General features: G+C 38.5%; 1 protein-coding gene across 3 annotated transcripts in view; it reads right to left on the reverse strand.

The window, feature by feature from the left end:
• The window catches only part of NSUN6 (NOP2/Sun RNA methyltransferase 6), a 70516-nt gene extending 63560 nt beyond the window's left edge, over positions 1–6956 (reverse strand). The window contains exons 1-3 of one of the 3 annotated variants that reach the window (XM_046011570.1): positions 6477–6956; positions 4226–4381; positions 2907–2983 (exon numbers count right to left, since the gene is read on the reverse strand). In XM_046011570.1, coding sequence (XP_045867526.1) covers positions 2907–2983; positions 4226–4381; positions 6477–6551 — 308 coding nt within the window. In that variant the 5' untranslated portion in view covers positions 6552–6956. Of the gene's footprint in view, positions 1–2906; positions 2987–4225; positions 4382–6476 lie in introns of those variants that run through there. The other 2 variants (XM_046011569.1, XM_046011571.1) reach the window with 2 other exon arrangements.
• Between the last annotated feature and the right edge of the window lie 5778 nt (positions 6957–12734).

The following is a 12734-nucleotide window of genomic DNA, read 5'->3' on the forward strand; positions in this document are numbered from 1 at the left end:
GTTTATAAAAAAATTTAAAAATTTAAAAAATAAAATAAATAAAAATAATTTAAAAAAATAAGAAAGAATGGCACAAAACAAACTAAGGGTGCTGGGGGGAGAGGGGCTATGGAAGGGTGGTTGCGTTACAGACATGGGGGAGGGTGTGTGCTATGATGAGTGCTGTGAAGTGTGTAAGCCTGATGATTCAGACCTGTATCCCTGTGGCAAATAACACATTATGTGTTAATAAAAATAATTAATTAAAAAAAAAAGAAAAAATGGTTAAAAAAAAAAATCAAGCTATATCGTAACCCAGTTTCTAAAGTTCAGTGATTGAGAATCTGTAGATCTCCAAGCAAAAACTAAGACGCTGTTGGCTAGGGCCTCTGATTTTTTTTCACAGCAACACTTGATGACATAACATTCTGAACGCAATGTCTACAAAGTGCTAAGGGAAATAACATGGGACCTGAAAGTACTATAATTGGCCAATCTATTGTTTAAATATAAAGGCAACAGGCAATTCTCAAGCAAGAGTGTAAATACTTTGGAGATGAGAACTTACTTTGGAGACGGGAAACAGGTGCTGCAGACCTGATAAATGACTAAGGTCACCAACCAAGAGTAATCAAGACAAAAAACTCAGGAATGAACTATTAGGACTAAAAGTAAGCACAGCATTCATTTGAATTGTGCTTCTAGAATAACAATGTTATAAGCCTGTGCAATGCTTAAAGAACTAACACAGTAAATTTAAAAATTTTTAAAAACAAAAAAGAACTGATTTGCTCCTTTTAGAAGTGAATAGTAGGTATGCAAATCTATAATCCTAAATGATTTTTGAATACTTTCCTGGCATAACCCATTATTTCTGTCTTATAATTCACTAACATTCTAATGAATGTCTAGACCACTACAAAGAATAGGATGAAAGGGTACTAAGTTCAGAAAATAATTAAAGTTAAATCATCTAAATACTTCAAAAGAACTAGCATGGCCAGTATTAGCAAGAATGAAAGACTGAGACTCTCTCATATACTGCTAGAAACATTAACTGGTAAAACTTTATAGAAGGCATTATGTCTCAAACTAAAATATGCACAGACCAATGAACCAATGATTCTATGCTGTACCAGTTTATCCTGTAGACCTGCTTATGCAAGTTCACAAAGAAAAACCCTTAGAATATTTATTGTTGGTAATAATGAAAAACAGAAAAAAAAATAAATGCTTATCTATGTTACAGGGATGAAAAAATGTTTTTAAAGTATGCAGATATTAAAAAGAATGAAATAGGGCCATCTGGGTGGCTCAGGTGGTTAAGTGTCTGACTTCGGTTTAGGTCATGATCCCAGGCTCCTGGCACTGAGCCCAGAGTCCGGCTCCCACTGTGGGGAGCCTGCTTCTACCTCTCCTTCTGCCCCTCTGCCCCACAACCCATTCGTGTGCTATCTCGCAAATAAATAAAATATTAAAAAAAAAATAAATAAAGGGGCACCTGGGTGGCTCAGTGGGTAAAGCCTCTGCCTTCGGCTCAGGTCATGATCCCCGGGTCCTGGGATCGGGACCTGGGATCGGGTCCTGGGATCGGGACCTGGGATCGAGCCCCACATCGGGCTCTCTGCTCAGTGGGGAGCCTGCTTCCCGCCCCCCCCCACCTGCCTCTCTGCCTCCTTGTGATCTCTCTCTCCCTGTGTCAAATAAATAAATAAAATCTTTAAAAATAAATAAATAAAGTAAAAAGAATGAAATACATTATATAGTATCAGGGAGAATTATGGACTTCTTTCTACCTTGTTTGGGATAGGTCTTGGCTATACAGCTATACAAATGTGGGGAATTAATTAAAATCTCTCCATTTCCCTGCCTACAGATTTCATCTTGAAAAACAGAATAAGGAACTCACAAAATCTTTTCTTAATTGCCAAAGGAATACATGCTTATAGTAAAAATAACACAGAAATGTTACAAGTGAAAATCTCTTACCCCTTTTCTCCCAATCCAACCTCTTCAGAGTTAACCACTCAAAATCAACCTCTATTAATAGCTGGGTATGTTAAAGCCTTTGGACCTTTTTCTATATATAAGTAAATATACATAAATGTGTAGTTTTTTATAATTGCAAAAAAAAGTGTAATTATCCCATACATAACAATCTCTTTTTGAAACTTAATTGTGACTATCTTCTCTTACTGGTACATATTACTCTTCCTCATTTAAAGTTCATGTAATATTCCACTGCACAATAAACCATAATTTACTGAACTACGGCTTTACTACTGACCACTAAATTACTTTCAAGCTTTAACAAAATGAGCATTTTTCTATTCAATATCTTTCTTAGGGGTATAAAAAATTAAACCATAATTAGGGATTTTAAAATATTCCTTGGAAACTGAACTCCCATTACTCCCATTAAAATATGAAAGTTTTCCCCCTAGTTTTCAAACATATGCCTTCCAAATACATAAATGAGAACAATGCCTATTCTACCCATAGGACATACATAGTAAATTCACATAACTGTGAATTAATAAATAAAATTTTAAAAACACATCAACTATGAAACAGGAAAAACGCTGTTATGTACTTTTGTGGCAGCTCAAAAAAAGAAGTTTTAAATTAGCCTTGGAACCTCTTAATACACGTAAGTAAACAAATGAAGTTTCTTACTAAGTAGGAGGAAAAGACACCAATCACTGCACCAAATGGACCTAAAATGCATTACTTTCAAGGTATCTGGGCCCATTCCCACTCTTTTATAGTATCTTCTAAGACAGAGTATGAATTTGCATTTATGAATTTGTGAATTGTCTATCTATATGAAATTGCTAATAGAGAAACTTAGTATAACCAAACAGTAAGAAAAAAAACTATAACAAATTTTTAGAAAAATTTCATTTGAAAATAAAATAATTACAAACCTAGGTCCAATAACAGGAATAAGTAAGACATCCTGAAGGTCTGGATGTTGAAGAATAGGAACACTTAATCCATTAAACTGCTGTTAAAAATAAACTGAATTAGGAAGCCATCAGTATAATTGATACATTTCAATTTACAGGTCTTTTCATTGTCATTACCTAGCAGAGCATGAAGCTTGGTTTAGGATTATTCTTACTTTATTCCATATAATACTATAAAAAACAAAGACTTCAAAACAACTATGTTTTCTTCTGAAGTATCTCAATTTCTTTATAAGGTTCAATTTTGTTTACAGTTTGGCTTTATAAAGACAACCCATGTTTACCTTAGGTGACTTATTTTGAAAACACATAACCAATACAGAATTGCATATCATACTCTTTTGAGGAAACATTCTGAATAGGACATTAAGGTTTGAAATTATTAAGTACTAATTATTAAACACCACCAATACTGAATGCCATGTCAGTTTTGCTAAGGGAAATAAATGCTTTTTGGCAAAAGTTCAGGATTTTCAGTATCCTCTATCATACTTGGTCTTCAAACTGGAAATGGGTGCATGATGGGGAGTATAGGTGTTAAGGCCAGCTCACACAGTCTTAGGAGAACCAATTATGTGCATCTCTGTCCAATTTCAAGGTCACACTGGTAGCTTGAAATTGACTGCAGTGGGAGTATTTACACCACTGAAATCAGCAAATGCTACAAAGGGCTGTTTTTCTCAGAAAGTGGGTTTTTCAATATGTACCAGAACACTACTCTTGCAGAAGAAAGTAACTGGGCATTGCACTCATCAGAATAAAAAGCAGAATAAAAAGCAGGAAGGGATAGCAAGGATACTACAGTCTAAGGGGGAGCAACATGCAAATATTTCAGAACAAGTCTCGGCCATGTAGGTCAGGAATTTTAAATCATGAATTTTCACGTACTACGTGAAAGAACAGTAACAATAATAGATATTTCCTCTGCCCTGTGGCATCCATATACTACCTAGAAAAACTCTTAAAAATCAATTTATTTCCAAGTTGATGAGAGGAAAAAAATTGTATTTTAGCAATCTATATTTCTACCATATCCATACCAAGAGCTCTCCTGACTTTTGCTTCTTCCAGGCAAAGGAGATTTCAGAATAACCTTACCTAACAGATGGCTGCTAAGATATATGAAATGTAGGGGCATCTGGGTGGCCCAGTCAGTTAAGCGTCTGCTCAGGTCACGGTCCTGGAGTCCTGGGATCGGGCCCCATGCTGAAGAGCAACATGACATAGATTGTAGAAATGCAATTATGGATATAATGACATAGAAAATCTGCACATACCTTCTGAAGTTCATCAAACAACAGATCTTTCACATGTTGCACTGAGGCTAGATGTGTATTTACTCTGACTGTTGTGAATGATGGAGGATGTGACAAGCGATTTAACAGAGTTTCGAATTTTCTTTCTGCTTCTTGTTTTCCAAAAGCAGATACAACCTGAGAAGAGAAAAACAGTTAATGTTTCAATGTCACTATAAGAATTAACTAAAAATATTAAGTAGATTATGCATACTGACTAATGAAACATCTTACAGCAATTGTTCAGTTCCATTTCATTTTGCTGTATTAGTTGCATGTTAGTATCACTAACCGAATGTAATACTTCACAGGGTTTGGGGGTTTAATTGTGGTAATAAACACCTAACAAAATGCCCAACATAAAGGGCTTGGAAGAAACACTGCCTCAACTTCAAAGCATTATTAAAATTTTGAACATATTAATGTCTCCTATGCTTATTCATATAAGTTCATGATTTTATTCTATTTATAATATACCAAATGTCATATCGTTTTGTCCACTGAGCCACCCAGGCGCCCCTGTCATATCGTTTTGTAGAGCGATTGACTTGCGAGCCTCATACCTAGAACAAATTCATTAGCAGCCTTTGAAAACACCAATATTTGAATAAGTAACATTGATACTGTCATCCAAAGGTCATCCACATCAGCTTTTGAATATGTTATTTTTAAATGTAACAAATCTCCAAAAAGACAGGTAGCAAAGATAACCTGTCAGAAATGGAGGTTTAAAGATAAAAGGAAAAAAAAAAAAAAAAACAAGTCCCCCTGTGTTTAACTGAAGCTTTGGGAGACACGTATTTTCCCATTTTTGTCATCTTTGACTGCACCCTGCTTCACAGCATTTTCTCAAACCACCTGCCAGTCTACTCATCCACCAGCCTCAAAGTATTAGTATTTTCTCAAGTTTAGTTTGTTTTTATTAAAACTGAATATACCTTTACTTCCAATGCTTATACAAAGGAATGGCTTCTTCTAAAATTATTTACAGTTAGTGGGCTGGAGACAGAGATGGTGTCAAAGACAGACATTTGGATCTTCTATAATACAATATTTACCATTTCAAAAATTGTTAAGAAAAATTGCCGAATGCCTCTATTTCTCTTAATATGCTCCTTTTATTTTTAGTTCTTTGAAGTCAAGAGAAGGTATTTTCTTTCCATACTCTCTAATCCCTTAATATAATCTTTGGAAATCAAACGTAGAAATCAAAGAAGTCAGAGCTTCAGTAGTATCTTCATACACGAATCACATTTAAATCTTAGACTTTACTTTGAATAAGAAAAGCAAAGATTTAGAAAATAAAAAGTTGCCTAGAGGGACGACAGTAAAATGTAAAGAGCACAAGCCTGGCAATCAAAGACAACATTCACTGAGGACTTCTGTGCTAGCTACTGCTAATACTACGTGGAATGAGTGTTGAGGACTAATGTGCCAGAACAATACCAGCTGCATTCACTTACGGTTAATATTTTAAAATAACCTTGTAAGGTAAATATTTTTAACATCCTCAGGTTCCACAGAAAAGGATATCAAGGTTAAACGGTATGAAATAATTTACTCAAAGCACAGGGGCACCCATCAAGGACCTGGGATTCCAAATCTATATTTTTTCACTGTACCTGAGCTCTTCAGCTTCAGATTTCAGCCCTATTACTTGATAGCGGTGTCAATCTGGGTCAGCTACAGGACTCTTTGGACCCTCAGCTCTCTCACCTATTAAAATGCAGAAAAAATTTCTACGCCCCCCCCCCCAAAAGAAATTGCTAATATTAAGATGTAAAGCTCTGCAAGTCAGCTAGCACAACTAGCGGCATTTAAGAGGCATTAACACATTATAGTATCCCTTTCACCTGAGAACCACAGCAAGCGCTCTAAGAACACGGATGTATCTTCTCCACTGGACTTAAATTATCGAGAACAGGAATCTTTTCCCCTCATTCTTGTAACCCCTTCAGTGCCATGCCTACTGACACGCACATAACCACTCTTTTCCCTTCCCTTCTTTGCACATTCGTTAAGTGTTGAAACGTAGACCTCATTCACCTCCTATCTCGAAAGCATTAAATGCCCGCAAGAAGATACTGGCAGTTCTTACATTCCAAAAACAGTAATAAGAAACAACCATGTAAAGATTAGGTCTCGCTTTAGGCTTTTTTTTTTTTTTTTCTATTTCTCCAGCGTGTGTAAACAATTGCATTTTTGCAAGCATCATATGACAGGTTTGACCTACCTCCTTATTCACAAAACCCTCTTTCAAATACTTTTCAACCTCATGTCTCAACGATATTTTAGGGAACATGGACATTTTTCCTATTGTTTTGTTCTCCAAGAAAAATGTTGGAAAACGGTGACTTTTCTCTTTCCGAATTAACAGTGAGCAGCGTCTTGGCAATGGGTAACCACCCACACGCGCCGGGACCACCAGATGGCGGGGAAAATCGCGCCGCTCTTTCCAAGTTATACTCGGGATCGCGGAGGTACTGGCATTGCCAGTTTAGAGCGGCTTCCTCGCCTCCACCATACCCGTCTCTGGTGCTTCTTGAGAGACGCTCACGGAAATCACTGTGAGGTCATGTCCCCCGTGTGGCAGAGAATACAAAGGTTAAAAAAAAAAAAGAAAAAATTGTCAATCCAATCCGTTGAGAACTGGCCTGGAAAACTGACTTCAGACTTCTGTTCACGCACGTTCAGCCTTCAGACCTCATTTCAAAACCGCGCCCCCAATTTCCCTGCCGAAAGCCGCTTCCGGCTTGCGTCACTTCCGGCGACGCGTCCCACCCTCCCCGGTTCCCCAATCCGCAACCGCGAGCCGCGGTACCTCAGGTCGCCGGAGTTTCCGAGGTCCGCTGGCGGCGGCTCCACGTGCGGGGGGTTTTCTGGACTTCTGAGGAGGGAAGGGAGACCTCATGGGTGAACTGCCTGATTTAGCGCCTGGGGTGGGTTCCAGGAGAAGTGAGGAATTGGTGTGGAAGAAATCGAAGGGGCTTGAGTAAACTGGAGGTCTAGTTAGTTCACCTGCCTGTTGATCTCCAACGAAAGGAGGAAGCCAGAGTTTATTTGAACCGAAAGCCACCCTTTGATTCAGACACCTGTCTTTCCGTCGTGTACTCATCCGACTTCAGCTGTGAACGAACACCGTTATTTAAATTTCTGAAAGCTGGGTTAATGGTGTGTTAATACCCGTTAATGATCAGTTAAAACTAAAAAACCCGAGGGGCGCCTGGGTGGCTCAGTGGGTTGAAGCCTCTGCCTTCGGCTCGGGTCATGATCTCAGGGTCCTGGGATCAAGCCCCGCGTCGGGCTCTCTGCTCTGCGGGGAGCCTGCTTCCTCCTCTCTCTCTGCCTGCCTCTCTGCCTAGTTGTGATTTCTCTCTGTCAAATAAATAAAATATTAAAAAAAAATAAAATGTTATAAAACTAAAAAACCCGCATATAGTATTCAACATTAGTTGAATGAGGCTAACAGTTACCTGTATTATAGTTGAGTTACACTTTAAGGCTCCGAGACTCTTACCCTAATTTATGTGTTACAGATGAAGGAAAAGATTCAAAAGGAGAAGATGCATAACGAAAGTCAGACATTTTATGATTGAATACAAAACTAAAAATAATTGTCTCTTTGCCTTAGGTTTTTGTTTTTGCAGCTCACCGTGTTAACTGTAGGAAAAGGTTTTTTCTGAATCTCACACAGAGGTGTTTAAAAAGTACAGTTACTTTGTATGATACGCTGACCAGGTTCTGTATAAAATATTTGAACTTACAGCCACACAACAACCCTGTAATGTGGTTATATCCCTTTAATGAAAGAGTGAAAAGGCTCCTACAGCTGAAATAAGTCTGTAGCCTCACAGAAAGGAAATAAAGACCACAGCCACCTGCCTTCTAAGTACCAACTCTTCACTATGCCATGCTTCTCCAATAAGTTGATGGGATGCTTTCCTGGCAAAATCATTAAAAATGATCAGGAAGATGTCAAGGAGCCTCTGGATGGGTAGGCCAGTAAGCCTCTGACTCATGGTTTCCACTCGGGTCCTCCACTCACCGTTCAGGTTGAGGTCTGCATTGGAGTCTCTCAGCCCAGAGTCTCCTTAAGACTCCCTTTCCCTCTTCCCCTGCTCCTTCCCACTGTGCGCATGCTCTCTCCCAGTCTACAATAAATCTAAAAAAAACCCGTGATTAGGAAAATACCTAGATCAGGCATTTCCAAAGGAATTTTTGCAGCTTCAGCATTTTGCCCATGGCACCAATAATGGTTGGAATCTGTATTTAGGAGAAGAGGGAGAAGAAGGAACAAGTTGGACTACATTGTAAATTCCAGGAGGGTAGACTTCATCTCATCACGGCATACCCATTGCTTTAACTAAATGTAATAGGCACTTAAAGTTAAATGACTAGGGGAACAGATAGATGGGTATCTATGTGAACTAGAGAAAGAAAGTGCTGATAAAGCATGTATATGCTGGAAATTAGTTCACTAATTAAGCACACGTGAAGAGTGCTGAGCACAATTAGACTATTCTTGTCTAGACGCTATTGTAGTGACAGTTATGTTGGCAAAGAGACCTCTTGGTGTACCAGAGTTGGGTTCAAGAAAAGTGTATTACAGGGGCGCCTGGGTGGCTCAGTGGGTTAAAGCCTCTGCCTTCGGCTCAGGTCATGATCCCAGAATCCTGGGATCGCGCCCTGCATCGGGCTCTTTGCTCAGCGGGGAGCCTGCTTTCTCTCCTCTCTCTGCCTGCCTCTCTGACTACTTGTGATCTGTCTGTCAAGTAAATAAATAAAATCTTAAAAAAAAAAGTGTATTACAAATCTGAAGTTGGCATAGTGCAAACTGTCCAAACAAAGGAAGATTTCTATAGGAATACACCCATATAAGGGTCATTTAGGTTGTATTTTCTCAGTGGAGCAATACGGCCCCCAATGTGGTGGAGCAAAAAAAATCTTAGGTATGATCTTTTTTTTTAAATATTTTATTTATTTATTTGACAGACAGAGATCACAAGTAGGCAGAGAGGCAGGCAGAGAGAGAGGAAGGGAAGCCGACTCCCTGCTGAGCAGAGAGCCCCATGCGGGGCTGGATCCCAGGACCCTGGGATCATGACCTGAGCTGAAGGCAGAGGCTTTAACTTACTGAGCCACCCAGGCACCCCTAGATATGATCTTAAATCTCAGTTTATGGTGCTCCAAAGTTAACCTTATCAAAAAAAAAAAATCCAAAATATTTACTTTCATGAAGAAGGTATGAGAGGATTAGGGAAAAAAGGTCTAGGAAAGATAGAAACCTATCGATCTCAGCGCATCTGGAGACTAAAGTCAAACTGGAGATAATCTTAAATGTGTAGGAGAGTTGGTTTTAAAGAGTAAATTCAGTTCCTAGTTGGCAGAACATGCTGTCCCTGGTTCCCTTGGTTCAAGCCATGCAGGCAATTTATTTTAGCTAACAGTAACAAATTGAATACGATACCTGCTGTAGGCAATTCTTCTAAGTATTTTCAGAGGCTAGTTTATAATTAGTTCCTTCTAAGAAATAGATATAGTTTGTTGTTTTTAATTCCCTAGTTTAATGTTTCATTTTTCCTTGAAATTTTAATTTGTTTTGCTCTAAATACAACACTTTTATCTTTTTTTCTTAAAATTTGTTGAATTGGAGAGAAAGATTACTGGCATTCCATTTTAATTAAAGGAACTTATTTCCAGTTAACACTTAAGAAAATAAGTTATAGGGGCTCCTGGGTGGCTCAGTGGGTTAAGCCGCTGCCTTCAGCTCAGGTCATGATCTCAGGGTCCTGGGATCGAGCCCCGCATCGGGCTCTCTGCTCCGCAGGGAGTCTGCTTCCACCTCTCTTTCTCTGCCTGCCTCTCTGCCTACTTGTGATCTCTCTCTGTCAAATAAATAAATAAAATCTTTAAAAAAAAAAAAGAAAATAAGTTATAATCCTAACAACAGTATTATATTCCTTTTTTATGACTTTTTTCTTATCTCACAAATTCAAAATATATTTATATTCAAGTAGTAACATTTCATAGAACAGTGTTTCCTTCTTTGGATCTTTTGAAATTAGTTTTTAAAAAATTTAAAAGGATGTTTTCAGGGAAAAAAATGAATAGAAGTGTTTTAAATGCTATATTTTAAAAGTATATTACTCAAAATTCTCTAATTTGATTAAATTCTTAACAAATGTTCCTACTATATATAATACAAATGTACAATATAAACTAAAGTGTATCTTTAAAAAAATAATTGTGGCATATTAGGGTGATTTCTGTTCAGATGATTCAGAGCTATATTTTGTTATTTTTTTTTTAGTTGTGACTAGTTTTCTTTCCTTCCAGTTAGTAAAAATCTTAAATTCCTAAATCTACAAATATTTTCTAATGTGAAAAAATATTTTTAAAATATTACAGCAGTCCTGTTGTCAGGTAAATTGTAGAAGAGACGATAAAAATTAGAATAGTTCTTCAACATAAATTTTCAAATATTTTGGGGCACCTGGCTGGCTCAGTTGGCAGAGCATACAATTCTTGTGGGGTTGTTAGAGCCCCACATTGGGTGTAGAGATTTACTTTCAAAAAAATGTTTCAGACACTTTTGAAAGAGTAGAATCAATAGAAATATTAAATGTCCTGCTCAAATATATTCATTCCACTTAGTTAGAAGTGAAACAATGGGGCACCTTGGTGGCTCAATTGTTAGACATCTGCCTTTGACTCAAGCCCATCGGGCTCTAAGCTCCTCAGGAAGCCTGCTTCTCCCTCTCCCACTCCCACTGCTTGTGTTTCCTTTCTCACTGTGTCTCTTGCTGTCAAATAAGTAAATAAAATCTTTAAAAAACTAAAAGTGAAAAAATACTTCAAATTTACTTTCTAAAGTATCATTAGACCATCATAAAAATATTTAAGAAATATGTAACTTTTTGGCTTCAAAGCTCTGCAAAAAAACCTGCTTTATTTCAGAAACTGTTTACTGGAAATCTGAAAGCCAGAAAAAAATAGAACGTGGTTTATATATATGCCTAACAATTGAAGAAGCTAAGTTACAGAATGTAAAGTTTTTTTAATAAATAATGAAACTAGGACTAGAAATGTCCCTTCGAGCCTCTGTTTACCCAAGCACAAAATCATCTATATTTGAGACAATTCATGGTTCTGAAATATAAACTAATTTATGTAGTCTCAGCACATACCTTTCCCTCCTTGTGAGAGGTTATAACTTGTCTTTAATGCCAGAAAGTTGGAGCACATTATCCCATATATGTCCTAAAGGTCTTTGTATCATCACCCTGGGAGGACTTCATAAGTCATACACTTCTCTTTATACAGGTAATAAAACAGGCTAGCATGTTAAATGGCCGCTCTTGCCTGGGTTAAAATCTACCTCCTGACCAAAGTCCATAGCTTTTCAATTAAGTTCTCTCCTTAACTGTGAATTAGGCTTCAACCCAGGCTGTGAAGCCTTTTAAATTTGTTGGAACCTATAGTGCTTCAAACTTAACCTTATTAAAAAACATGGAACCTAACCTGGAAAAGAAAGCGGAATTGTGTAATAGCATTGTACCATAACAGATGGTAGCCACACCTGCGGTGAGCATGGCATAAGATAGGGATGTTGACTCACTATGTTGTACACCTGAAACCAATGTAACATTGTGTCAACTATCCTCCAATAAAATTAAAAGTTAAATTATAAAGCGGAATGGAAACAGGTAGGGGATTAGCTGTTTCAATTAAAAGGTTAGCTGAGTAATAAATCAATTACAGCCGCAGTCAGTTCCTTCTAAAGAATATTACATATTTTTTAAATTCCCTAATTCGACCTTTTCCCTTGAAATTTCAGTTTCTTTGCTCTAAGAAGAGCATGTTTCCCCCTCTGTTTTGTTGAACTTAAGAGATCACTGGGATCCCATTTCAGTTAAAGGAAGTTACTGTGTTTCGTGTTATTTGGGCTCCATGAAAATTCGAATGCACTGCAAAACTTGGAGGCTTTAAGTTAATCACATAACTGAGCTCCGTGGCTACCGGCATTCCATGGATCGTTTCCCATTAATTCTATTTCGAATCACCGCGGAACCCCAAGTCTGCCTGCCGGCCCAGGGGTGACAGTTGAAAGAGAAACACCCCTTTCGTGCGGTAACAGGGAAGCAAACGGCGGCTATTCGGTGGAGGAACTACAGTTGCCCCTAGGTTTTGAGGGGACAGGGGCGCACCTGCCCAAAAACAGAGACTCAAGAACCGGAACGTGACAAACGCTTGCAAACAGAGACCGGTACAGGCGCTCATGGAGGGAAACTCCCCGACTCCCACGCCCCGAAACCTCCCACTCAGCGGAACCCTATGGAACCCGCCCACCGGAAGTGAAGCCGGAGGAAACGCCACGTCGAAAGCGTGGGTTAACGTAAGCGTGCCGACGTCAGGTCCCGTCCTTCCGGCGATGGGTGGTCGGGACTCGGGAGGGGAGGCGGAGCGGAGGCGGGGCTTAGGGGTGGTTGAA

This window comes from Meles meles, chromosome 7 (assembly GCF_922984935.1).
Source record: "Meles meles chromosome 7, mMelMel3.1 paternal haplotype, whole genome shotgun sequence".
Taxonomy (NCBI): Eukaryota; Metazoa; Chordata; class Mammalia; order Carnivora; family Mustelidae; genus Meles; species Meles meles.